The sequence below is a fragment of the Bos grunniens genome, chromosome 12 (genome assembly GCF_055505025.1).
Source record: "Bos grunniens cultivar Pamir isolate PY7600 chromosome 12, Bosgru_T2T1.0, whole genome shotgun sequence".
Lineage (NCBI taxonomy): Eukaryota > Metazoa > Chordata > Mammalia > Artiodactyla > Bovidae > Bos > Bos grunniens.
In genome coordinates, this window is record NC_141176.1 from 75,674,075 (window position 1) to 75,698,629 (window position 24,555).

The following is a 24,555-nucleotide window of genomic DNA, read 5'->3' on the forward strand; positions in this document are numbered from 1 at the left end:
CAATGCAATCCCTATCAAGCTACCAATGTTATTTTTCACAGAACTATAACAAATAATTTCACAATTTGTATGGAAACACAAAAAACCTCAAGTAGACAAAGCAATAATGAGAAAGAAGAATGGAACTGCAGGAATCCACCTTTCTGGCTTCAGACTATACTACAAAGCTACAGTCATCAAGAGAGTATGGTACTGGCACACACACACACACACACACACACACACACACACACAAAACAGAAATATATAGCAATGAAACAAAATAGAAAGCCTAGAGATAAATCCACACACCCACAGACACCTTATCTTTGACAAAGGAGGCAAAGTATACAGTAGAGAAAAGACAATCTTTTTAACAAGTGGTTCTGGGAAAACTGGTCAACCATGTGTAAAAGAATGAAACTAGAACACTATCTAACACCATACACAAAAATAAACTCAAAATGAATTAAAGATCTAAATGTAAGGCCAGAAACTATAAAACTCTTAGAGGAAAATATATGCAGAACACTCTGACATAAATCACAGCAAGATCCTCTATCAGCCACCTCCAAGATGAATGAAAATAAGCAAATAGGACCTAATTAAACTTAAAAGCTTTGGCACAATGAAGGAAACTATAAGCAAGGTGAAAAGGCAGCCATCAGAATGGGAGAAAATAACAGCAAATGAAACGACTGACAGAATTAATCTCCCAAATACACAAGCAGCTCATGCAGCTTAATATCAGAAAAATGAACAAATCAATCAAAAAGTGGGCCAAAGAACTAAACAGACATTTCTCCAAAGAAGACATACATATGTCTAATAAACACATGAAAAGAAAATATGCTCATCATCATTCATTATTATAGAAATACAAATCAAAACCACAGTGAGGTGTGGAGATTCCTTAAAAAACTGGAAATAGAACTGTCATCAGTGCAGTTCAGTTCAGTTCAGTTGCTCAGTCGTGTCTGACTCTTTGCGACCCCATGAATCACAGCATGCCAGGCCTCCCTGTCCATCACCAACCCCTGCAGTTCACCCAAACTCACGTCCATCGAGTCAGTGATGCCATCCAGCCATCTCATCCTCTGTCATCCCCTTCTCCTCCTGCCCCCAATCCCTCCCAGCATCAGAGTCTTTTCCAATGAGTCAACTCTTCGCATCAGGTGGCCAAAGTACTGGAGTTTCAGCTTCAGCATCATTCCCTCCAAAGAAATCCTAGGGCTGATCTCCTTCAGGATGGACTGGTTGGATCTCCTTGCAGTCCAAGGGACTCTCAAGAGTCTTCTCCAACACCACAGTTCAAAAGCATCAATTCTTCTTCAGTGCTCAGCTTTCATCACAGTCCAACTCTCACATCCATACATGACCACTGGAAAAACCATAGCCTTGACTAGACATATGACCCAGCAATCCCACTGCTGGACATACACACCGAGGAAACCAGAATTGCAAGAGTGCCCAATGTTCATCGCAGGACTGTTCAGAATATGTAGGACGTGGAAACAACCTAGATGTCCATCGGCAGACAAATGGATAAGAAGGCTGTGGTACACATACACAATGGAATATTACTCAGCTATAAAAAGGAATGCATTTGAGTCAGTTCTAATGAAGTGGATGAAACTTGAGCCTATTATACAGAGTGAGGTAAATTGGAAAGAGAAACACCAATACAGCATATTAACACATATATATGGAATTTAGAAGATGGTAATGATGATCCTATATGCAAGACAGCAAAAGAGACACAGATGTAAAGAACAGACTTTTGGACTATGTGGGAGAAGGCAAGAGTAGGATGTTTTGAGAAAATAGCACTGAAACATGTGTATTACCATATGTAAAACAGATGACAAACATTGTATGATTCCACTTATATGAGGCATCCAGAATAGTCAAACTCAGAGAGAGAAGTAGAATGGTGATGGTTGTAAGGGGGAGTAGCCTGGGGAGTTAGTGTTTAATGGTTGCAGAAGTTCGTTTGGGAAGATGAAAAGTTCTGGAGATGAATAATGGTGATGTTTCCACAACCAGGTGAATGTACCTAATGTCACTAAATAGTGCACTTTAAATGAGTTAAATGGTAAATTTTATGTTGTATATATTTTATCATAGTTTTTAAAAATCAATGATCAAAAGTAATTTTATCGAAGCTGTGGAAATGTAAATAAATAACAAGTCATTTTACATATGATCCCTCCCACAAGATCAAAATTCAGCTGAAAAGAGCATGAAAATGCTGAATGGGCCATTTTAGGACCAGCAGATGTGCAGCCTTAGAGATCTTCTTGAGACGTGCCCAAGCCCGGATTCCACAGTGTAGATAAACTACAACTATGAGCTGAGCAGTCATTCATTTTTAACGTCTTAATCTGATTCCTACCCAGGACCAGGGATCAGGAGATGGGGCCTGAACATGAACCACAAACATTCAGAGGGGTCTTTCAGAGCCACTTGGCAGCACCAGCTTTGCCCTAAGGAATCAGCCCGCCCATAACCTGCAAAGAAGAAGTGTCTTATTTCTGTACCCCAGCAGGACTCTAGATGCAAGGCTACGCATGAAGAAATGTGTCTTTCTCATGTTCTGGAACTACTTCAGGTTATGTCCATAGTTTTAATCCCAATAATTCTTGATTTGATACAGGGACAATCTTTTCAAGAATAATCAAGCTGGCAAATAAACACCTTTAGAGATGTTTACATTCACACATGCGTATGTGCCAAGACAGATTGGATTTTCCAAAAGCAGCTTTCCAAAGTGTCAGTGGAAAGAGGAAGAAAAACAGGTGAACAATGGCAAAGACCCAGCTTTGACTGAACCATTACCTCAAGCCTAACTTAAGGTTTTCACTGTGCTGTGTTGGTGAAATTTCCTCTTTATGGGCATTAAGCATGATCCAGAAAGATAAACATCTAGCTAATTTATGGGGAAATCTGGGTATTTGTCTCCTAATAGTTGATGCCACAGAATAAAAAAGATGAAGATGAATGACAAACCAGACCTCTGACTAGAGTTTACAGTCACTGTTGCCCTTTCCACATTACCCAGGAAGAAACTGGCTTAGATGCTGTAGTTAAGCACAGACAGTGAGATGCCAGGGCTCCAAGTTCACACAGCCCTGAGGTTAACAACACTTTGCTCAAGGGAAGATGAGGAGAAGTCATACTGAATTTTTCCAGGACAAGTACTCCCAAGAAACAGAAGCTCTAGGGAAGGAGCAACCAAGTAAAAGTGGTGATAATTTCAATTTAAATGTTTTGTTTTTACTTTTCAATGAGGACTTTTTAAAATAAAAACTATATATGTTTATGGTGTACAACATGATGTTTTGATATAAATATACATTGGGAAATGATTACTGCAGTAAAACCAATTAACATATCCATTACCACATGTTTTTTTGTGTGTGTGGAACAAAACACTTAAAGATCTAATTTCAAGTATATGACACAGTTAAATAAGGATTTATTTTAAAGCAAATAGCCCAAGGTAAAGAGGTATCCAGGATCAAGTTTATAAAGGGCCCTTTAATTACTGGCAGTGTATTTGTGTCAATTCCTTTGTAAAGACATCTGAAATCCTTACTCCTTTTATATCAGTTAAGATCAGAGTAAACTGTGGAATAATGCTATGGCATTTCTCAATGTAAAGTCACTGAACACATCAATGTAGGTCTTATGAGAAGTGCTATAATGCAGGGAAGGCCCTGGTGGTTCAGTGGTTATGACTCAGTGCTTTTACTGCCTTGGACCTGTGTTCAGTCCCTGATTGGTGAACAGATCCCACACTCCATTCAGTGCAGGAAAAAACAAACAAACAAACAAAAAACTCCTGTAATCTTTATTACAGAAAAAAAGGAAATATTGTTTTAAGACAGTAACTTGAATGAACAGCAACAAATGCTCTCCAAAATTACTAAAACCAGTGGAAAATTTCAAGCTTTGTCCTGAACATACAACTATTTTTCCTAATACCATTAAAAGTAACCTTAACTGTAGAACACAGTGAATCTGTTTTTGGCATAGATTCCATTTATATATATATATATTTGAAAGTGAAAGTGTTAGTCACTTAGTCGTGTCCAACTCTTTGTGACTCCATGGACTGTAGCCCACCAAACTCCTCCGTCTATGGGATTTTCCAGGTAAGAATATTGGAGTGGCTTGCCATTTCCTTCTCCAGGGGATCTTCCTAATTCAGTGATTCAACCCGGGTCTGCTGCACTGTGGGCAGACTCTTTACCATTTGAGCCACCAGGGGAGCCCATATATATTTTTAGTTAAAACAATTATATTGAATATAATTAAATGGGTAATTCAAAAATACAATCATAAACTTTCTCAAATACATTCTTGTTTCCTAGATTTAATTTTAGAGATCCAATCACTAAACCTCATTTTTAAACATAAATTTGATGTAAATGAAATTTACAACAATAACAAAATTTCCATAAATACCACTGAGATTTAGGCAGGGAAAACACTGAAAATCAACTAGATACTTTTCATACTTATTTTTTAATTAGATTTCATTATAAATTTAGTGGGTATTATGCAACAGCCTGTAGATTAAATTTATCAAAGGTGGCCTTGACTTGCTCTCAAAAACTTTTAGTTATATATTAGTAAAGTTTGCTTAAATGACAACAAACTTGACTTGATGCAAATAGCAAGCTTCTCTAGTAAAGCATCAATGATGCCAGTTACAAAACGCTTCTGACGCTTTAGCAGAGGTATGCAGTGCAGTACCAAGTGACACTTACCCTGTGGTAGATCATATGGGAGGTGGCCACTCTAAGCCTCATCCCCACGCGCTGAAGATGATTGAAGTTCAAGTGGTGCAGAATGGCCCACAGGAGCACACAGGCACTCAGCACTGCAGCGCAGATGTATGCATCATGCAAAGCATTAGAACCTTTGGGGTTTTCAAAATAACTAATCATTTTCCCCAAAAGTAAGGGCAGAAGTACCATGGTGCATTCCTGAAAGAAAAAAGTCTCCATTAGAAATTCAAGTCATACCTATTTTTCTTAACACAAGCTTAAATTTTATTTTTGCTTGTTGAAAAGCATTTTAACAAAATGCTACATCCATGGCTCATCTAAAAGAAAAGTGTACAGATTCACTATCTTCTATAAGACAAGCAGTTTTAATCTTAGGCAAGAATTTTATGTTGAAAGACAATAAAGCCTTAGCACACTGTGCTTATACATTGTGAATACTCAATAAGTATCACAACTACTGCCTTAGAATGCATTTGGCAAGATGCCAAGTGACTCTTTGCCTAAGATGAACAAAGAAAAAGGTGGCAGAGAAGGGTGAGAAATTCTCTATGAACAAGCCCTGCTCACACCTGGCCCTTGTTCCCCTTCTCTCATCATCCCAGCCCAACAGAAAATAAAGATGTTTATGTACAGGAAACATGCTCTTGCCATCACCTTCTGCTTTAAGAGCATTTTTGAACTGAAACATTGGCACAAGATCTTCTTATGAAAGTTGCTCAGTCGTGTCCAACTCTTTGTGACCCCATGAACTATACAGTCCATGGAATCCTCCAGGCCAGAATACTGGAGTGAGTAGCCTTTCCCTTCTCTGGGGGATCTTCTCAACCTAGGGATCGAACCCAGGTCTCCCACATTGCAGGCGGATTCTTTACCAGCTGAGCCACAAGGGAAGCCTAAGAATACTGGAGTGGGTAGCCTATCCCTTCTCCAGAGGATCTTCCCTATCCAGGAATCAAAACAGGGTCTCCTGCATTGCAGGTGGATTCTTTACCAACTGAGCTATATGGGAAGCCCAAGACATTGGCACAAACACATCCAATCTTTTCCACCCTAAACTGTACATGTTCAGAGATTAAGAGAATGGAGCCCAGCTTTTGTTGAACATCACAAGGAAACCAGGCTGGGGAGGTTCCTAGGCTCTCAGCTCCAGGGAATACTGTATTATTACGTCTCTACCCTCTAGAAGCTGGGATGTTCCTTGGAGTCAAAAATTAAACATGGCAGAAGCCAAACTAAAAAAATAAAAAAAATGCCATCCATGGTTCTCCATCTAACAAACACTGCAGGTGCTGCTTTGGAAGAAATATTACAAATCATCTCTTTCCCAAGGCAAAAGTCAAATCTCAAACCAGTCAGTTGGGAGGCATTGAGGCTTAATTCCTGAGTAAGACTTAGGGAAAGCAATTTTCTTTCCCAAAACTAAAGAAACACTTGCCCATCCTGCCAAACAGTCATTCCATCCCACAACCTACCCCTTCCCTCTAGTCACCCCCTAAAGGTTCCCTTCTCCCCTATTAAGGAAAATCAAACACTCAACAAGAATCCAAGTCACCATAAGTAAACACCTCCACCCTCAACATCATTTCTTCCACAGACTTCTCAAAAGACAAAATGCCAAAAGTTTGGAAATCTTTCAGGAACTTGACTTTCAAAAAAGATTTTCCTTTTAAGCAATATTTTTTAAATTTAATGCAGAAAGTCAAGGTGGCTCATGTACAGGAGACAAAGCTGGGCCATTTCTAACAGTCAGGAGAATAGGACATAACCCCTGCCACTCCTCACCTCTCAGGGGAGGGGACTGGGCAAACGGCTCTTTGAGATCACCCTACTTACACAACAGCATATGGAAGACTTATCTCTAAGAGGGAATCCCTGATGACCTGGGGATGTCTGTGGGTCCCCATGGAGATATTTTCAGGGGCCAGACATGCTGGGGACTTACTGGATGTTCTGTTTTCATTATTGTTGGTTTTTCAAGACCTCCACATCAACATCAGCCTGCCATTTGTTTTTCTGAGCATCATAAGTCATTCTTTCATAGGACAGAGATTTTCATACTTCAAAATCCTAACTCCAAAAGCCTCACCTTGGACTGACATTGCCTGCCTCTTCCTTCTGGTGCTGCCAGGAATACCGGCACTGTGGGTGGTCACAGCACATTGCTTGGGAATCATGGATGATCTACAAGGTGTTCTATGCACCAGAGGAATTAAAAGAGGGCTGGAAGTCATAAAGAAAATGTATTTGCATGTTAAAGCTTCCCAGCTGGCCCTAGTGATAAAGAAATCGCCTGCCAATGCAGGAGATGTAAGAGTTGCTGGTTCAGTTCCTGGGTTGGGAAGATCCCCTGGAGGAGGGCATGGCAACCCACTCTGCTATTCTTGCCTGGAGAATCCCATGGCCAGAGGAGCCTGGTGGGCTAAGGTTCATAGAGTCTCAAAGAGTCAGACATGACTAAAGTGAATTAGCAGGCAGCACATTTGCATTTTAGAGAATCCTGGGCTGAGTTTAGATCTTCTACCGTCTCAAATATAATGACCAACAAGCAGCATAGACAGAAGATCACAAAATGAGACATTGCTTCATAAAATCAGTTATTAACACTCATTCCATCCAACTTGGCAACTAGCTTTAATCATCCCAAATTCAAAACAGCACCTAAAAAGATCTTTAAAATGTAAAAGACAAGGGAAAAAAAAGCTAAATCATTACTAGCTTTGTCATGAGAAATCATTTCTTTGTAACTTCTCCAAACAGTAGATTGTCAATAGCTAAGATTAGGCAAACAGGAGTATTTATGTTGTATTTCAGGCTTCTTTTGGTGGACAGGAAAAGAAAAAATTCAAGGTTCACTTCTCCATGAGTTTTAATGGACCTCAACTTCTAGAATATCACTGCATTAGAATGAAGAGTTCTGCCAGTTATAACCCTAATACCACAAAGTTAGAAGGAGTTTCATATGCCAGTCAGCATCCTTACCTGGGTAATCAAGGCCACTGCCTAGTTCTACACTGTAAACCACCTAGACATTGGCTTAAACAGCATGATCAAGCAAGCTCCCTCCTGAGAGAAAGTCCAGTCCTGGCACTTCAGAGCTGATTTATCTGCTATTCACCCAGGGATGGTCTGGTCCCACCCAACTCTCACCCTAAGACCTAGGTCTGGGGTACACCCTCTGTGTGGGGAAGTGTATTTGGAATGCAGGAGAACCGCTCCACACCCTAGTAACTGACCTGGGGTTCTCATTCTTGCTCAGCAAATGCACCCCCAGAATCACAGACATACTGGGTCTCAGCAAGCAACCAGGAGCACTTAGTAACAACATAGAGGACTCGGCCTCTGTCCAGATCATCAGTCCCAACATAGTCACCATCCAAGACCCAACATCTTCTCACTGGTCCATGCCAGGGAGCCCATCTGGAGCAATGTCTTAAGAGTATGGATGGATTTAGAGTTAGCTCTCCAGGGCAGCCATAAACTCATTCATTGGGAATAGTAATGAGGGCAAGGTGGCTTCCTAAAGGGCTCCTGGTCCATCTGAACTCAATATGACACTGCTGCTAGTGTCAGAGTCCTCATCACTTCCAGTATTGGGGGGGATGTGGTCCAACCTGGACTCCACCCTCATTTATGATCCCTAATCTGACATCCCAGGGAGTTCTTGTATCCCATTTCTTATCCTTAGGCCAAGTTCAGGACATGTGTGTCTGAGATCATGAAGACAAAGCTCTCAAGACGAGCCTTTCTGATCATGGACAAACTTCCAGTCATCCAGATGATCGGGCTCATAAGTCAGAGCACCTGAGAGGGAACCTCAGTCTGTCCTTGACTCTTCATATGACCGCAGACACACTATGTAACTATTGAACAGAGTGTCCTCTCTTCTAAAATGGAAGTAACATAATATCTATGACTTAATTGAATTAGCCAAAGGATTTGGTGATATGACATGCAAAGTGCTTATAGCATTTTTGCTACATAATGTTTTTGGAGTACTTACTATTGTACTACTACACTATTAACTACACTATTAATAGTACTGCTGCCCCTGCCACCTGGAGAAGGCACTGGCACCCCACTCCAGTACTCTTGGCTGGAAAATCCCATGGATGGAGAAGCGTGGTAGGCTGCAGTCCATGGGGTCGCTAAGAGTCGGGCATGACTGAGCAACTTCACTTTCACTTTTAACTTTCATGCATTGGAGAAGGAAATGGCAACCCACTCCAGTATTTTTGCCTGGAGAATCCAAGGGACAGAGGAGCCTAGTGGGCTGCCATCTATGGGGTTGCACAGAGTCGGACACGACTGAAGCGACAGCAGCAGCAGCAGCAGTCCCTGCCACCACCACTACTATGAGTATGATCCTCTGTTACTGCCACTAGTACTTCTAGTACTACAGAGCATGAGCCCCACATTTACCAGGTCCTCGACTCCCCACTTCTCTGCCATGACCACCCAACAATCAGCCTCCTGAAACAGGGGCCAGAGCTCTGCCAATTGCACCTTATGCAGCCCCCAGGCCTGGCCTTCCTGGATCCCCAGGAGGAAGCATGGCTGGGGCTGGGAAACTGTGAAATCAACACATTACCCCGCCACAAGGCACTGCAATATCTGGGTTGTCAGAGCCCTCTTAAAGGTAGCACTTTCCCTCATATACCTGTCCCCAGTCTCTAGCACAATGGCTAGTCCACCTGTGTCATTAATGAGACTTCAACCTGCGAGGGCCATCCAGTTACCAGTGAATTGACAGATTTTCTGGTTTTTTCAGTTGTGTGGGGTGGACTTCACCTACCCAGCTGCCTGCATGCTCTTCAGAAGAAAACAACCTTAAGAGCCACACCTTCCACCTGAAAACCACCTGGGCTATCACCTCACCCCCCAATACAATGGAATGATGACAACTCACCACCTTCTCCACCTAAAACACCTCCCTCTCAGCAACTGTATCTTCCATCCCTCCTGCTCCCACACACTCACAGGCCACCCGTGTCCCTAAGGCAGTGCTAAGGGACTACAGAGAGCACGAGCCACCCAGGGGGGTCTGCAGTAGACCTCCAGTAGGCTCAGCCAGAACAGGGGGCTGATGGCACTGTCCCCAGTTGAACTGTCCTCTGGGGATATTGACCCGGGATCTTCAGGGTCATGGAGGTCACTGACCTCATGGCTTTCTACTCTGGTTTTCCCTGCACATGCCTTTCTCCACCCTCTGCCAATCCCAGGTACCAAGACTCCCCCTTCAACCAGAAAACCACCCCCACAGCCAGGACAGAAACTAGCATGAAGGGTGAATGAATTCATGGTGAAGCTGGAGCTCCTCCACACGGGGGTTTTGGCTCACAGTGCCAGCCATTGGGGAAGTGGAAAACCCAGGGAAGGATGTGCTCTTGGGAGTTCTGGGCAGCTCCAGCCCAGATGCAGGGTCCCGGGTTCTGTTCCCCTGGAAGGGGAGAGGGGATGATCTTATCTTAGGAAAGCATTTATCACATGTGACCTGGTCAAATTAATTATTATTTGCTACTGCTGCTGCTAAGTTGCTTCAGTCATGTCTGACTCTGTGTGACCCCATAGATGGCTCCTCCGTCACTGGGATTCTCCAGGCAAGAACACTGGAGTGGGTTGCCATTTCCTTCTCCAATGCATGAAAGTGAAAAGTGAAAGTGAAGTTGCTCAGTTGTCCGACTCTTAGTGACCTCATGGACTGCAGCCTACCAGGCTCCTCCGTCCATGGGATTTTCCAGGCAAGAATACTGGAGTGGGGTGCCATTGCCTTCTCTGTATTATTTGCTGAGTACCTATAATGAACTCCTTATTGCAAAATTCAGACTTAAATTGAAGAAGGATGGGAAAACCACTAGACGATTTAGGTACAACTTAAATCCCTTATGATTATACAGTGGAAGTAACAAATAGATTCAAGGGATTATATCTGATAGGCAAAGTGCCTGAAGAAATATGGACAGAGGTTTGTGACATTGTACAGCAGGCAGGGATCAAGACCATCCCCAAGAAAAAGAAATGCAAAAAGGAAAAATGGTTGTCTGAGGAGGCCTTACAAATAGCTGAGTAAAGAAGAGAAGCTAAAGTCAAAGGAGAAAAGGAAAGATATACCCATCTGAATGCAGAGTTCCAAAGAACAGCAAGGAGAGATAAGAAAGCCTTCCTTGTAGATCAAGGCAATGAAAGAGAGGAAAACAATAGAATGGCAAAGACTAGAGATTTCTTCAAGAAAATTAGAGATACCAAGAAAATTTCATGCAAAGATGGACACAACAGAGGACCGAAACCATATGGACCTAAGAGAAGCAGGAGATATTAAGAAGAGGTGGAGAGAATACACAGAAGAACTATACAAAAAAGATCTTTATCAGCCAGATAATCATGATGGTGTGATCACTCACCTGTAGCCAGACATCCTGGAGTGCAAAGTAAAGTGAGCCTTAGGAAGCATCACCATGAACAAAGCTAGTGGAGGTGATGGAATTCCATTTGAGCTATTTCAAGTCCTAAGTGATGATTCTGTGAAAGTGCTGCACTCAATGTGCCAACAAATTTTGAAAACTCAACAGGGGCCATGGGACTGGAAAAGGTCAGCTTTCATTTCAATCCCAAAAAAGGCAATGCCAAAGAATGTTCAAACTACCGCACAATTGCATTCATCTTGCACTCTAGCAAAGTAATGCTCAAAATTCTCCAAGTGTGGCTTCAACAGTATGTGAATGGAGAATTTCCAGAAGTTCAAGCTGGATTTATAAAAGGCAGAGGAACCAGAGATCAAATTGCCAACATCCATCAGATCATAGAAAAAGCAATAGAATTCCAGAAAAACATCTACCTCTGCTTTATTGACTATGCCAAATCCTTTGACTGTGTGGATTACAGCAAACTATGGAAAATGCTTAAAGAGATGAGAACACACCAGACCACCTTATCTGCCTCCTGAGAAATCAATATGTAGGTCAGGAAACAACAATTAGAACCAGACATGGAACAACAGGCTGCTTCCAAATTGGGAAAGGAGTTATGTCAAGGCTGTATGTTGTCACCCTGCTTATTTAATTTATATGCAGAGTACATCATGCAAAATGCCTGGCTGGATGAAGCACAAGCTGGAATCAAGATTGCCGGGAGAAATAGCAATAACTTCAGATATCCAGATGACACCACCCTTATGGCAGAAAGTGAAGAGGAACTGAAGAACCTCTTAATGAAAATGAAAGTGGAGAGTGAAAAAGCTGGCTTAAAACTCAACATTCAAAAAATGAAGATCATTGCATCTGGTCCCATCATTTCATGTCAAATAGATGGGGAAACAATGGAAACAGTGAGAGACTTTATTTTCTGGGGCTCCAAAACCACTGCAGATGGTGACTGCAGCCATGAAATTAAAAGACACATGCTTCTTGGAATAAAAACTATGAACCACCTAAACAGCATATTAAAAAACAGAGACATTGCTGACAAACATCTGACTAGTCAAAGCTATGGTTTTTCCAGTAGCCAAGTATGGATGTGAGAGTTGGACCATAAAGAAGGCTGAGCACTGAAGAATTGATGCTTTTGAACCGTGGTTTTGAAGAAGACTCTTGAGAGTCCCTTGGACTGCAAGGAGATCCAACAAGTCAATCCTAAAGGACTCAATCCTGAATATTCACTGGAAGGACTAAAGCTGAAGCTCCAATACTTTGGCCACCTGACTCGAGGAACTGACTCATTGGAAAAGACCCTGATGCTGGGAAAGATTGAAGGTAGAAGGAGAAGGGGATGACAGAGGACGAGATGGTTGGATGGTATCACCTACTCGATGGACATGAGTTTGAGAAAGCTCCAGCAGTTGCTGATGGACAGGGAAGCCTGACATGTTGCAGTCTCAAAGAGTTAGACATGCCTGAGCAACTGCACTGAACTGAGCACCTGTAAAATGTCTTATGTTACTGGGGCTCTGCCCCAAGTTTACTTCCTCCAAACCACATATTCCTTTAGGTTTTAGGGTATTCTCTTGATCTAGGATTAATTTTAGCATTTATATCATTTTCTGAGCACCAACGATGTGCTAACATGGTCTAAAATGTCTTTGCTTTTCAGTCTTTCCTCCCATGACACTATGTGTTAATTGGTTAAAAGACAAATAGCAATCTCCAGAAGACCAATTCCCTAGGTAAACGCCTGTTTATGCTGAGAATAAATACAACCACTGGCCTACAGGATGTTAAACCACTGGTCTCTCTCATCAGTTGCATCCATCTCAATACTGGCCCATGTACAATGAAAGCAATGCACTGTTTATAAAAGCCTTTACCTCAAAAAATATAAAAATTGAAGATAATAAACAGGATTTCCAGTAGCACTTTATGATTGCTTTCTTTAAAGAAGGCTTCTCTCCATTTTCCTCAGCTCTGTCAACTTCTTGCTTCCAGTACCTGTGATGAGCAAAAGCACAGTAAAGAACAGCACTGCCATAGGGAAAATGGGGGAGGGGCCAGGGTGGAAGATTAGCCTTCACTACAGGGCGCTCTGTGGCTGCCCCATAGATACTGGCTAACTGCTCACAGGGCTCCTGAAAGATGAGTGGTGTAGACTGAAGCACCAGAAAAATAGGCCTTGAGGCTTTGCTGGATTCACAGGTCATGAGCAGCTCAGAAGGGCAGACACTGTCCTCCAGGGACCCCACCTCTGGGGACAGAGCTTGGCCTCCAGGGCCTTGACCGCAGGCTCCCTTCACATCCACAGATGGACAGGGAACACGGGCTCCCCCAGCCTCCAAAGTGGGCTAAGCCTGGGGTTAGCCTGAGGGACTGAGCATGCAGAGTCAGGGGAGGAGTCTCAGAAGAACCCCCCAAGTGGAAATTCTCACTCTTCCTCCCCTTCTCCCTGCTGTCTGTGCTCACCCTTGCAGCTCTTCTCCAAGGTGCTGGGAGCAATCTTTTGGAAGCACTGAGTGTATCTCATTTTCTTTCAATCTCCGTTTGTGACCAAATAGGAAAAAGGGGTTTATCCACCTGTTATAAATTAAGAGAAAAGGAGAGTGGTATATATTCAAATTATACAACTCTAATTAGAATCCTACATTTATGGGCTTTGTAAAAAGAAATAGTCTACACTGTAAATATATAGAAATATGGAAGAAAAAAATTGGATATTTACACACACAGGTGACACCACCCTTATGGCAGAAAGTGAAGAGGAACTAAAAAGCCTCTTGATGAAAGTGAAAGAGGAGAGTGAAAAAGTTGGCTTAAAGTTCAATATTCAGAAAACGAAGATCATAGCATCCTGTCCCATCACTTCATGGGAAATAGATGGGGAAACAGTGGAAACAGTGTCAGACTTTATTTTTTGGGGCTCCAAAATCACTGCAGATTGTGACTGCAGCCATGAAATTAAGAGACACTTACTTCTTGGAAGGAAAGTTATGACCAGCCTAGAGAGCATATTGAAAAGCAGAGACATTACTTTGACAACAAAGGTCCATCTAGTCAAGGCTATGGTTTTTCCAGTGGTCATGTATGGATGTGAGAGTTGGACTGTGAAGAAAGCTGAGCACTGAAGAATTGATGCTCTTGAACTGTGGTGTTGGAGAAGACTCTTGAGAGTCCCTTGGACTGCAAGGAGATCCAACCAGTCCATTCTAAAGGAGATCAGCCCTGGGATTTCTTTGGAAGGAATGATGCTGCAGCTGAAATCCCAGTACTTTGGCCACCTCATGTGAAGTGTTGACTCTTTGGAAAAGACTCTGATGCTGGGAGGGATTGGGGGAAGGAGGAAAAGGGGATGATAGAGGATGAGATGGCTGGATGGTATCACCGACTTGATGGACATGAGTTTGAGTGAACTCCGGAAGTTGGTCATGGACAGGGAGGCCTGGTGTGCTGGGATTCATGGGGTCACAAAGAGTTGGACACGACTGAGCGACTGAACTAAACTGAACTGTCTAGCTCTATATCCTGAAGGACCCTGGAAGCAATGACACACTAGTAGCAAAGAACACTCCAGACCCAGATCTCAAAGTTATTTTTTTTTAACATACACAATTATTTTTTTTTTTGTGGTGAGAACTTTTAAGGCCAACTTTCAGCAGCTTTCAAATATGCAATAAAGCACTATAACTGTGGTCACTCTATCAGACATTACATTCCCATGACTTACTTATTTTAGGGAAGTTTGTCCCTTTGGCCCCCTCCACCCAGATCCTGACTTATTAATATCTTTCTTCTCTAAAAGGAACCAAGGTTCCTTGAAGAAATGGCTGGTTCCAAGGTTGTGGCAGTGTGTTTTAGCACCTGATAATCACCTTTTTTAATTGCAATATAAACGCCTGACATTAAGCTTTGGAGACATACACCTCAAAGCTATCCATCTCCAATGAACATGAGTCAGTTATACAACAAGATAAAGAGCCAGGCCGCCCCACCCATGCAGTTCCCTTTTTCAGAAAGTGCTGGTTGACTTGATAACAGACCATCTCACTGACTACTTGCTTCTCCCTTCCTGCACTTTAATTCCCGCTCTTATTTTTTAAATTCACCAATAGAGTGAACCTGCTAAATCCTAGCACACCCCACCTTCAATACCCAAAAGGCAGAACACCAGGTCCAAGCTCTTTCACTCGCTAGTTTTCACAGTCTCTTTCTCTCTCTCTTTCTACCTAGGACCTCCTTATGTAGCTCCAGGCATGCCTTGTACTCTTCAGGTCATGTGAGTGATACACCTTGGCATTTGAAAATTCCCTGATGGTTGTCACTGAGATGTGTCTCACAATCCTAAGAGCCACAAGGGCCAGTCCAACTGCAACACTGGCTCCAGAAGGGGAATGCCTGTGGGGGCTGCTATAACTAGTACAGGCCAAGATGAGCAGAGCTCCAGGCATTCCCACCAACCGCATCACTATCTACAGGCTGAGACCAACAGGCAGAGAAAGTAGAAGATAGACCTGGTGGAAGATGGACTTATGCTAAAAAATAAGGAAGCACTCAAGGAATCATGAGGATGTGTAGGAGGACAGAGAAGCCAGCTTGAATGGCTCTTGCTAAACAAATCTGGGATTCTTTAGGCATCAAAATAAATGGCAATGAATCACAATCTATTAAATAACAAAAGGATCCATCAATCCATACTGCTACATATACATGAGAGAAGGGAAAGCTCTTGTATTCAAGAATGCAAATAAACAGAATGAACATGGAGTTAGAAAATTATCAATGGAAGCTAAACCTAATGGTTGAAAGTTTGATGTGCAGCATGGTATTCATATAACCTCAAATTATCTTTCTCCAAATTACTTATTAACTATAAAATGAAATGGGCTTCCCTGGTGGCTCGGCTGGTAAAGAATCCACTTGCAATGTGGGATACCTGGGTTCTATCCCTAGGTTGGGAAGATGCCCTGGAGGAGGGAACAGCTACCCACTCTGTTATTCTGGCCTGAAGAATTCCATGGACTGTATAGTCCATGGGATCACAAAGAGCTGGACATGACTGAGCAACTTTAACTTCACTTCATAAAATGAAAAACAGTAACTGTATAGAGGATTCCTCCAAACCCTATTAAATTGATTATGTATTAGTTACATGTTAATAATATGTGGAAATAGCCCAAGGATTAACACTATTTTACTGGGTAAGGAAATTTCCAAAGCCAGACAATAATAACCCATGAGCAGAGACCATGTTTCTCTTATTTATTGCATTATTCCTAGTACAGTATGGGTACAGAGGAGATGTTTAAGAATTATTTTTTAAGTAAATGAATGTCTATGAACTATTAAAGAAGGAATAAGAGAGACTGAATTTCAGATTTTGCTAACCCTGGTAACTTGGCACTTCTAAAGAATTCCAGTCCAGGAATCTGAAGACTGGACCCAAGCACTGAGGACCCAGGACCTCAATTGTCCTCTACTCCAATTTTCCACTCCAGGTGAGTATCACCATGACCCTTAATATGTTGCTCTAAATTTCCTTCTAAAACAAAAGCATTTGTCTCTGTGCTTTAACCACTTAACAGATTTGAAACACCTGGGTCATTCATCCTACAGTTATTCCCTATAAGAAATACTCAGACAATTAGCAGCAGGACTTACTCTGAAAGACCCTCTTTAAAAGTCTGCTTGCAGATTTTTATAGTCAGTGTGGGCCACTGAAGACCAATTAGATGTCACTGGCATAGAAACTACAATTTGGGGAACTTAACGGTTAATTTGAATTTGTAATTTGATTCGTGCACCAGAGTTTTATTTTGTTCATACTGTTTATAGGCTTAATGAGCTAAATATCATGCACATTTGTAAGAAATATCCTTCTTGGTCCCTTTTGGGAATGAGAGGCACTCCTTGGTCTTTATGAATGACAGGTTACTGTTTTGCCTTATTGCTTAACTTCATGTAGTGAAAGCTTGAAGAACAACAATAACAACAAAAAAAGGTTTCCCTGCAGAGGAAAAGATGCTTAACATCACAAATCCTTGTGTGTGCTAAGTCGATTCATTCGTGTCCATCTCTGTGTGATGCTACAGACTGAAGCCTACCAGGCTCCTCTGTCCATGGGATTCTCCAGACAAGAATACTAGAGTGGGTTTCCAAGCTGTTCTCCAGGGGATCTTGCGGACCCCAGGGATCAAACCCAACTCTCTATGTCTCCTGCATTGGCAGGCATGTTTTTTACTAGAGCCACCTGAATCCTTAGGGAAATGCAAATCAAAATCACAATCAGACACCACTTCACACATATTAGGAGGGGTGAAGAAGGAGGAAGAGGAGGGAGAGGTAGAAAGAGGAGGTGAAGGAAGGGAGGAGGGGGGACAAGGCAGGGAAGAGGAAGGAGGAAAGCAGAAGGGGGAAGACGAGCAAGAGAAGGAGGTTTGGCAAGGATATGGAGAAATTGGAACCCTTGCACACTGATGATGGGGGTGTAAAACACTGCAGTCACAAAAGACAAGCACTGTATGATTCCACTTTCATAAAGGTGCTGAGAGCAGTCAAATTCAGAAAGAAACAAAGTGACCCTGTGGTTGTCAGGGGCTGAGGGAAAGGGGAGTGGGGAATTAGTGTTTGATGACATATTGATGCAGGATGAAAAGAGTTCTGGAAACTGGTTGCACAATAATGTGAATGTACTTAACAACACTGAACCAAATGCTTAAAAATAATTCAGATGGTAAATTTTATGTTAAGTGCACTTTATTACTATTTTTTAAAATTAAATGAGGAAAAATTTTACTCGATACACCTCAGGTATGAAATCTTCCTGTGTTAAAGTCTAGATTGCAGATTTCTGGTTGTAAGAATTTGAACTAGCCACATAAGCTCGCAGTATTGGCCTCTGACAAACAGGGGGAACATGTGGAGGTAACACTCCCCAAAGCTGCTGAGAGGGTCCTCTGAGAGGATCACTGGTGTTCTGAACAAAGTCCTGTCAGACAAAGGGAAGCTGTCACCCCCGACAGTGCTCTCTAGTAATTCCATGTGGTCCCCAGTAGAAAGCCTCTGATAACTTTGATAGATGAGGTTACAACAATAGCAGAGTCCAACAGGAAGAAGAAAGACTCCTCTCCTTTCTGGCAAGGGCTCAGCTAATGAAAAGCCATGGACACTTTTTTTGACAGTCCTCCCAACTTCCTTTTCCCTTATATAGAGATGCTCTTCATCCCTTGCCCTTTGGGGACTTGAACATGGCTCACTCTGGTTGCAGGTATGGAACCGCAATTCTCTGCTGATCCTGAATAAAGCCATCTTTGCTGCAGAAATATCTGATAGTCAAGGCAACAGAGGAAAGAGAGTCAACATGATCAGGGGACCCATGGACAACTCAGAAAGGCAAATTATCCACTTGACACATCTGAGTGGACACTAGCTAATACCTCTCAGGCTGACCAGATGCAGAACTATAAAGACCAAAGAGATCAAGCATAAACTATAGGCTATAAACTTGGATATGTTAGGCTTTTTATTTTGCCTTAAAGACATGGTAGTAAATTTGAATATACCTTTGGGATGTTCTACATCTTGCTTGGGGCTGTAGTTATTGTATTAAAATTACCAAAACTCATCAAAAGAAATGCTTAGGAAAGGGGAACAGATCAAGACCAGAGAAAGAGCCATGGAGAGCTCACCCAGCCTCCATCAACAACATGTGGATTTTCTGACTGTTAATGAAGAACAACAAGATTCATACCAGTCGTATTCTGAAAATGGTGCCAAGAATCCTGGTTTGATATTAAACATTTCTATGCTTTCGTGGTAGAGTTACTGAGGACCTAACAGGACCAATCTGTCTAAACCATCTCAGCATTCAGCCAGTTCATGTCCCTCTCATGCCATCAGTTTCTCTGACAAGAATCTCTGGAGAGTCTGTCTTAACACCAGTGACAGTTTCCACGTCCACACTCCCTTGGCAAGGTGTCAGTTCACTGACTGTGACGTGCCCAGTGTTAGGGTAGTGAGGATGTAACCACTCCCTGAAGGGCCAAGTGCTTCTGGTCCAAGGCCCTGCCCCACCCTCATCTCTGGGGACAGGTCCTGCACTCACCCCCAACCTGCTGGCCTCTGGGACGAGGGTGGAGAGAAATGCAGAGCTCACCCCAGAGGCTGCAGTGAGGACATCAGGGACATCATCAGGGAGGATCTCGTCAGACTGGACATGGTTCATAAATTGTGCCACTGATTTCCAATAATGGGTAAAAGGAAGAATCATTCAATAAACCATGATGGGAAGAAGAGCTGTTTCAGAAAAAAGGAGGAGGACTATCTTATATCAAATACTAAAAGAAATTTTAGTTGCCTTTATTCTTATAAATGAAACAAAAATGCTGAAATAAAATGTTTACAGAGAGGTAGATGATGCTGGAATTTTAAAAAGGTGGAAAAGAAACAGGAGAAACCAACATAAATAATGATAGCTCTAAAGTAAAGGACAAATGAAAATCTGGAAAAATATTATAAGCATTATGGAAAATTATTTCAAAATATAAATTCCTCAGAGAGAAAAAAATCTATTAATAGACAATTCAAATAAACACAAATAAATGGTCAATAAATGTAAATGTTTCCAAAAAAATCCCATCTATATAGATCAATAAATTCAAATTGTTTCACATTTTTTTTTAACTTTAGACCTTGAAAAAATGTAATTCACATACTCAAAGTTGGCAATAAAATAGGCACACTAAGAGCTACTATGAGGGCAAACTGGCAGTTCCCTAGCGGTCCAGATATTAAGACTCAGAGCTGTCACAGCCAAAAGCCTAGATTCTTTACTAGTCAGAAACTTAGATTCCACATGCAGTTCAGTGTGGCAAAAAAATAGAAGAGGGCAAATTGATCTGAACATTGTGGAAAACAGTTCAACCTTTCACAAGTTATTGTATTCCTAGGACTTTAGAAAAAGGAAGATACACCAAAGTACATGTTCGTGGATATGCATATCATAATCAGCAATAAACTACATTAAACTTAAGTACAAGATTGCATAAATGACAATTAAATATCATGCTCTGAACATAACTTAATGTTATAAATAAATGTTAAACACAGAAAATTAAGAAGGAATCAAGATTCAAAACTAGTTTTATAGAAAAGATGCATGCATATGCACAGGTATACAAAAAGAGTTCTGGAGGAAAGATTAAGAAACAACCAAAATATCGGCAAATCTATATGGTAACAGAAATAAATCCTACTTTCTTCTATAGCTTTAAATGTCTTACAGAAATAGAAAAATGTTTATCATTTTAAAAAATCCACAACAAATACCATTAGCTATAATGTCAACTTCTCTTAGACCCTAACTCTAAACTGTGTTGTGAAAACACTAAAAAGCCAGTGAGGCCATTTGTATAAAATCAATAAGCTAGTTACTGGCATCACTTACAAGTTTAGAAAGCTGATGAAATTTGAGAAAAACAAAAAACAAAAACAAATACCCAATGAGAAGATGAAAACATGGTTTCTCTCTACAAGTTGGGTCTTGTCTCTGGGCAGCATTTTCTAGCTGGACTCATTTCCACTTCCCAGGATCAGCAAGTGGGGGACACAAGGAAATCACGAGGATACCTCAGACTTTACATACAAGATGGCAATCATGGTCAACAACCAACTTCACAAAGTCTGCTGCTGCTGCTAAGTCGCTTCAGTCGTGTCTGACTCTGTGCGATCCCATAGATGGCAGCCCACCAGGCCCCTCCGTCCATGGGATTTTCCAGGCAAGAGTACTGGAGTGGGGTGCCATTGCCTTCTCCTCACAAAGTCTAAACCTCTTTAAAAAAGTTAATAGTGAAGTAACAATGCCAGTGGGAGGAATAACTTAAAGCAGAAACCAGCCTCCACCTTCCATCAGAATCACCTGGAGCTTGTTTAACCCCATCCCCAGAGTTTCTAACTTTACAAAACTGGTCTAGAAGGAGCACGGGGGGGAATTTTATTTCTAACAAGATCCCAGGTGACAAGGATGCTGCCGGTCTGAAAGCCAGACTCTGAGAACAGAGAACAGCTGAGAACAGCTATCCTAAAGCTTGATTATAGAATGTTTCACATGCATCATCTCCAACAGCAAGAACATTAAGAACTTTGAGAAACTCCTGCCAACAAGACCAAAGGCGTGTTTGGAATTGCCTTCTCCCTGCATTTAAGAACAAGTGTCCACAAAGGCAGCTCAGTACAGCAGTTACATACAGGATAACACAGGCTGGGGAGACAGATGGCCTGGTTTGAGATCCAACTCCAACACTTACTAGCTGTGTGATGTGGGCAATTTACTCAGCCTCTCTGCTTCAGTGCCTTCAGGTGTGAGGTAAGAGGTACTAGCTCTTTCCCCTCTGGCAGGAAAACTGGAAATAGGTGGCTACCCAAATCAATGAGGAGTCTTCACTTTCCCATTTCCACACATACATATACACATTTTGCAAATCTACAAATAGAACACGCCTGGAGAGTTGCCTGCCCTGCAGAAGTTAAAGAGACATGTGTCTATTTTGTTATTATTTACAGTAACCACCCCTACACTCCTACTTCTAGGCCTCTCTTGCCTTAAGGGCTGCCAAATGGCCAAGAGATGTAGCTACACACTGAACACACTACCATGAAGATAAGTACAGTGACTCCCATCCCATGAGGATCCCCTATATCTTCCCCTTAAAAAAGGAAATGTCAGAATGTATGGGAAATATGAATGGGTTAGGGTCTAGAAACAAAAAAAATCTAATTATCATCCAAGAGCAATTGAAACCCAAAGCTTCAGGCCCAGCTAGTTAGTAGTCCCAGTTACCAGAGGGAAAACTTTCTTACATCTCTCTGTGCTGTTTTTCATCTGTGTGTTTCCTCCCATCTCAGGGACCCCTGAGTGGTTTCAGGACCAAATGACTCCAAGGTAGAACCACCTGCATCAAGACCTTTCACCTCTTCTCCAAAGGCTAAAGATCCGGTTAAGACCCCACAGCCTTCAGTGACCTTATGCCCCAAGTGGTCCTCAAAGGTGAAAGCAGAAATATTCACAACAGGGAAAGGGGCTGTGATCAAATGCACACTCTATTCCAAGATGTATATCCCAGGCAAAAGCAAAACATGTTCAAGAACAGGGTCCCCATTCATTAAACAAAAAGCAATAGAGTTTTTTTACATACATGAAATTTGTCACAACTAGGTACCAGGACATGCAGTGTAAGCCACACAGGAAGAGAGAGAGGGAGGAAAAGAAAGACATGGTCATAGATACAGGGACAGACAGAGCCCAGTGCAGCTGGAACCCAGGTGTCACCTAAGTTACATGGGAAATGTAACTTCCAGTGGGGACATCACTGGAAGATGGCAAAGACATCTAATGGCAGGGTACTAATTAGATAAAGGAAGCTGTTCATAAACTGCTTGCTTGTTTGCACCCTTGTGGGGAAAGGGTGCAAATTAGTTTAGAACTGGAAATCCTGAGCTGTACTGGGGAAGCCCGCTAAAAATGGAATGTAGGGATCCAGTTCGTTCTCCGTTTGGGTGGCGACTCCCCCGGGGCAATCTGGGTTTTTAACCTCCCTGCCTCCTGCTCCCCGGGCTCCAGGGCCCTGGAGGATGCTGGAGCAGCGAGAGACCAGGCTAGGAAATCCTGCGCTCCGGATACCAGGTTTCTGCGTCCCGCTCCTACGCCCAGGACTTCCCCTCACTCCTCACTCCTCAAGCCCAGGCGCAGGCGGGGACCACGAGGCCAGACTGGGGAGGCTCCACCAGCTGCCTGGGCGCCCGCGGAAAATGCTCCCTCGCCTCGACTCTCCCCTTGGTCACTGCAAGGTGCCTGCGGCGGGCGGGTCACAGCTCAGACGGGGCGCTCACCTGAGAAACAAGAGGGAGCAGAAGTTCGAGTGCAGCAGCGGGTTGGGATTCACCTCCGGGTACACCAAGTGCATCTTGCTAGCGGCCACGGGCGAGGGCGCGGGGACCGGCGAGGGCATGGGGACCGGCGAGGGCTCCGGCGTGGGCTCCGGGGCCGGCGTGGACTGTGGCTCCGGCGTGGGCTCCGGGGCTGGCGTAGACTCCGAGGCCGGCGTGGGCTCCGGGGCCGGCGTGGACTGGGGCGCGGGCGCCGCTTTGGCAGGGGAGTTGCTCGGAGTGCTCATGGTGGCGCCGACGGGGATGCTGGAGGCTCAACCACAGTGCCAGTCCGCTAGGCGGTATACCAGAACCACCATTCTGGAAATGGAGCGTCAGCTCTTGCCTGGTCCCAGCCTTCTGGACCACCCTCTAGGCGCCTCTGCCACCACCGCCTGGAGCCCTGAGTCGGGAGCGGTGTGGACAGCGGGACGAAAGGGTGGCCAGACAGGAGCCACACGCAGGTGCGCGGAGAGGATGCTGGCGCAGCTGATGGAGGCGAGTAGGACGGTGCTGCACTCGGAGTCCTGCACCAGGGCGCCAGCGTTCAGGCACCTGGCTGCAAACTCTGCCGAAGTGAGAGCTATGAACCCAGGCACCCACCCGAAGGTGGAGAAAGGAGGTACCAACTCTATCAGCCACATCTGCTCAGAAACGCCCGTCAGCTGTGGAGAGACCAGGAGAGAGCTGGCCGAAAGAGATAGCACCTCGCCTTCTGGGCACTCTGCCCTCATCAGGACCAAACAAGGGCGCTGTGGGAAGTTCTCCAACTGTAATGGAGCAGGACCCTATGGGGCCTTCCTGGGATGGAGCACACCACCTCATGCCCTCTTCCTGCTTCCCTTTTGTAGAAAAGCTTTAGTCTCCCAGATCTCCTCTGAATTACAAGAGGTGGCTCAATAATTGATGATTGGGGCTTCCTTGGTGGCTCAGTGGTAAAGAATCTGCCTGCTAATGCAGAAGACACAGGTTGGATCCCTGGTCAGGGAAGATCTATATGCCTTGAAGTAACTAACCCTGGGGGCCACAACTTGAAACTATGCTCTAGAATCTGGGAGCAGCAACTATTGAACCACCTGCTACAGATATTGAAACCTGCATGCCGTAGAGCCCATGCTCTACAACAAAAGAAGCCAGTGCAATGAGAAGTCTGCTTAACTGCAATCAAGAATAGCCATCTGCTCGCTGCAATTAGAGAAAAGCCTATGCAGCAATGAAGACCCAGCATAGCCAAAAAGAAATAAAACTCTTTTTTAAAAAAGACTGAAAGAATGTGAACATGTAATTTAAAAACAAAATTAAACACTAGATAAGCCATGCAACAGTCACAGAATCCATAGTTCCTCCCTGAAGGACATATTAATAGATAACAATATCAAATGTACATTCCTGAGTTATTCTGCAGATACTAAAACCCCCACCAGATGGAAGAAATTAACTGTATG

General features: G+C 43.1%; 1 protein-coding gene across 1 annotated transcript in view; it reads right to left on the reverse strand.

Annotated features, from left to right (window-relative positions):
* LOC147361921 (ATP-binding cassette sub-family C member 4-like) overlaps window positions 1-24,273 on the reverse strand; it is a 135,914-nt gene extending 111,641 nt beyond the window's left edge. The window contains exons 1-4 of the mRNA XM_086330244.1: window positions 23,075-24,273; window positions 13,661-13,771; window positions 13,072-13,192; window positions 4,755-4,973 (exon numbers count right to left, since the gene is read on the reverse strand). Of these exons, the coding sequence (XP_086186370.1) occupies window positions 4,755-4,973; window positions 13,072-13,192; window positions 13,661-13,771; window positions 23,075-23,358 (735 nt within the window). The 5' untranslated portion in view covers window positions 23,359-24,273. The remainder of the gene's footprint in view (window positions 1-4,754; window positions 4,974-13,071; window positions 13,193-13,660; window positions 13,772-23,074) is intronic.
* Window positions 24,274-24,555: the final 282 nt, after the last annotated feature.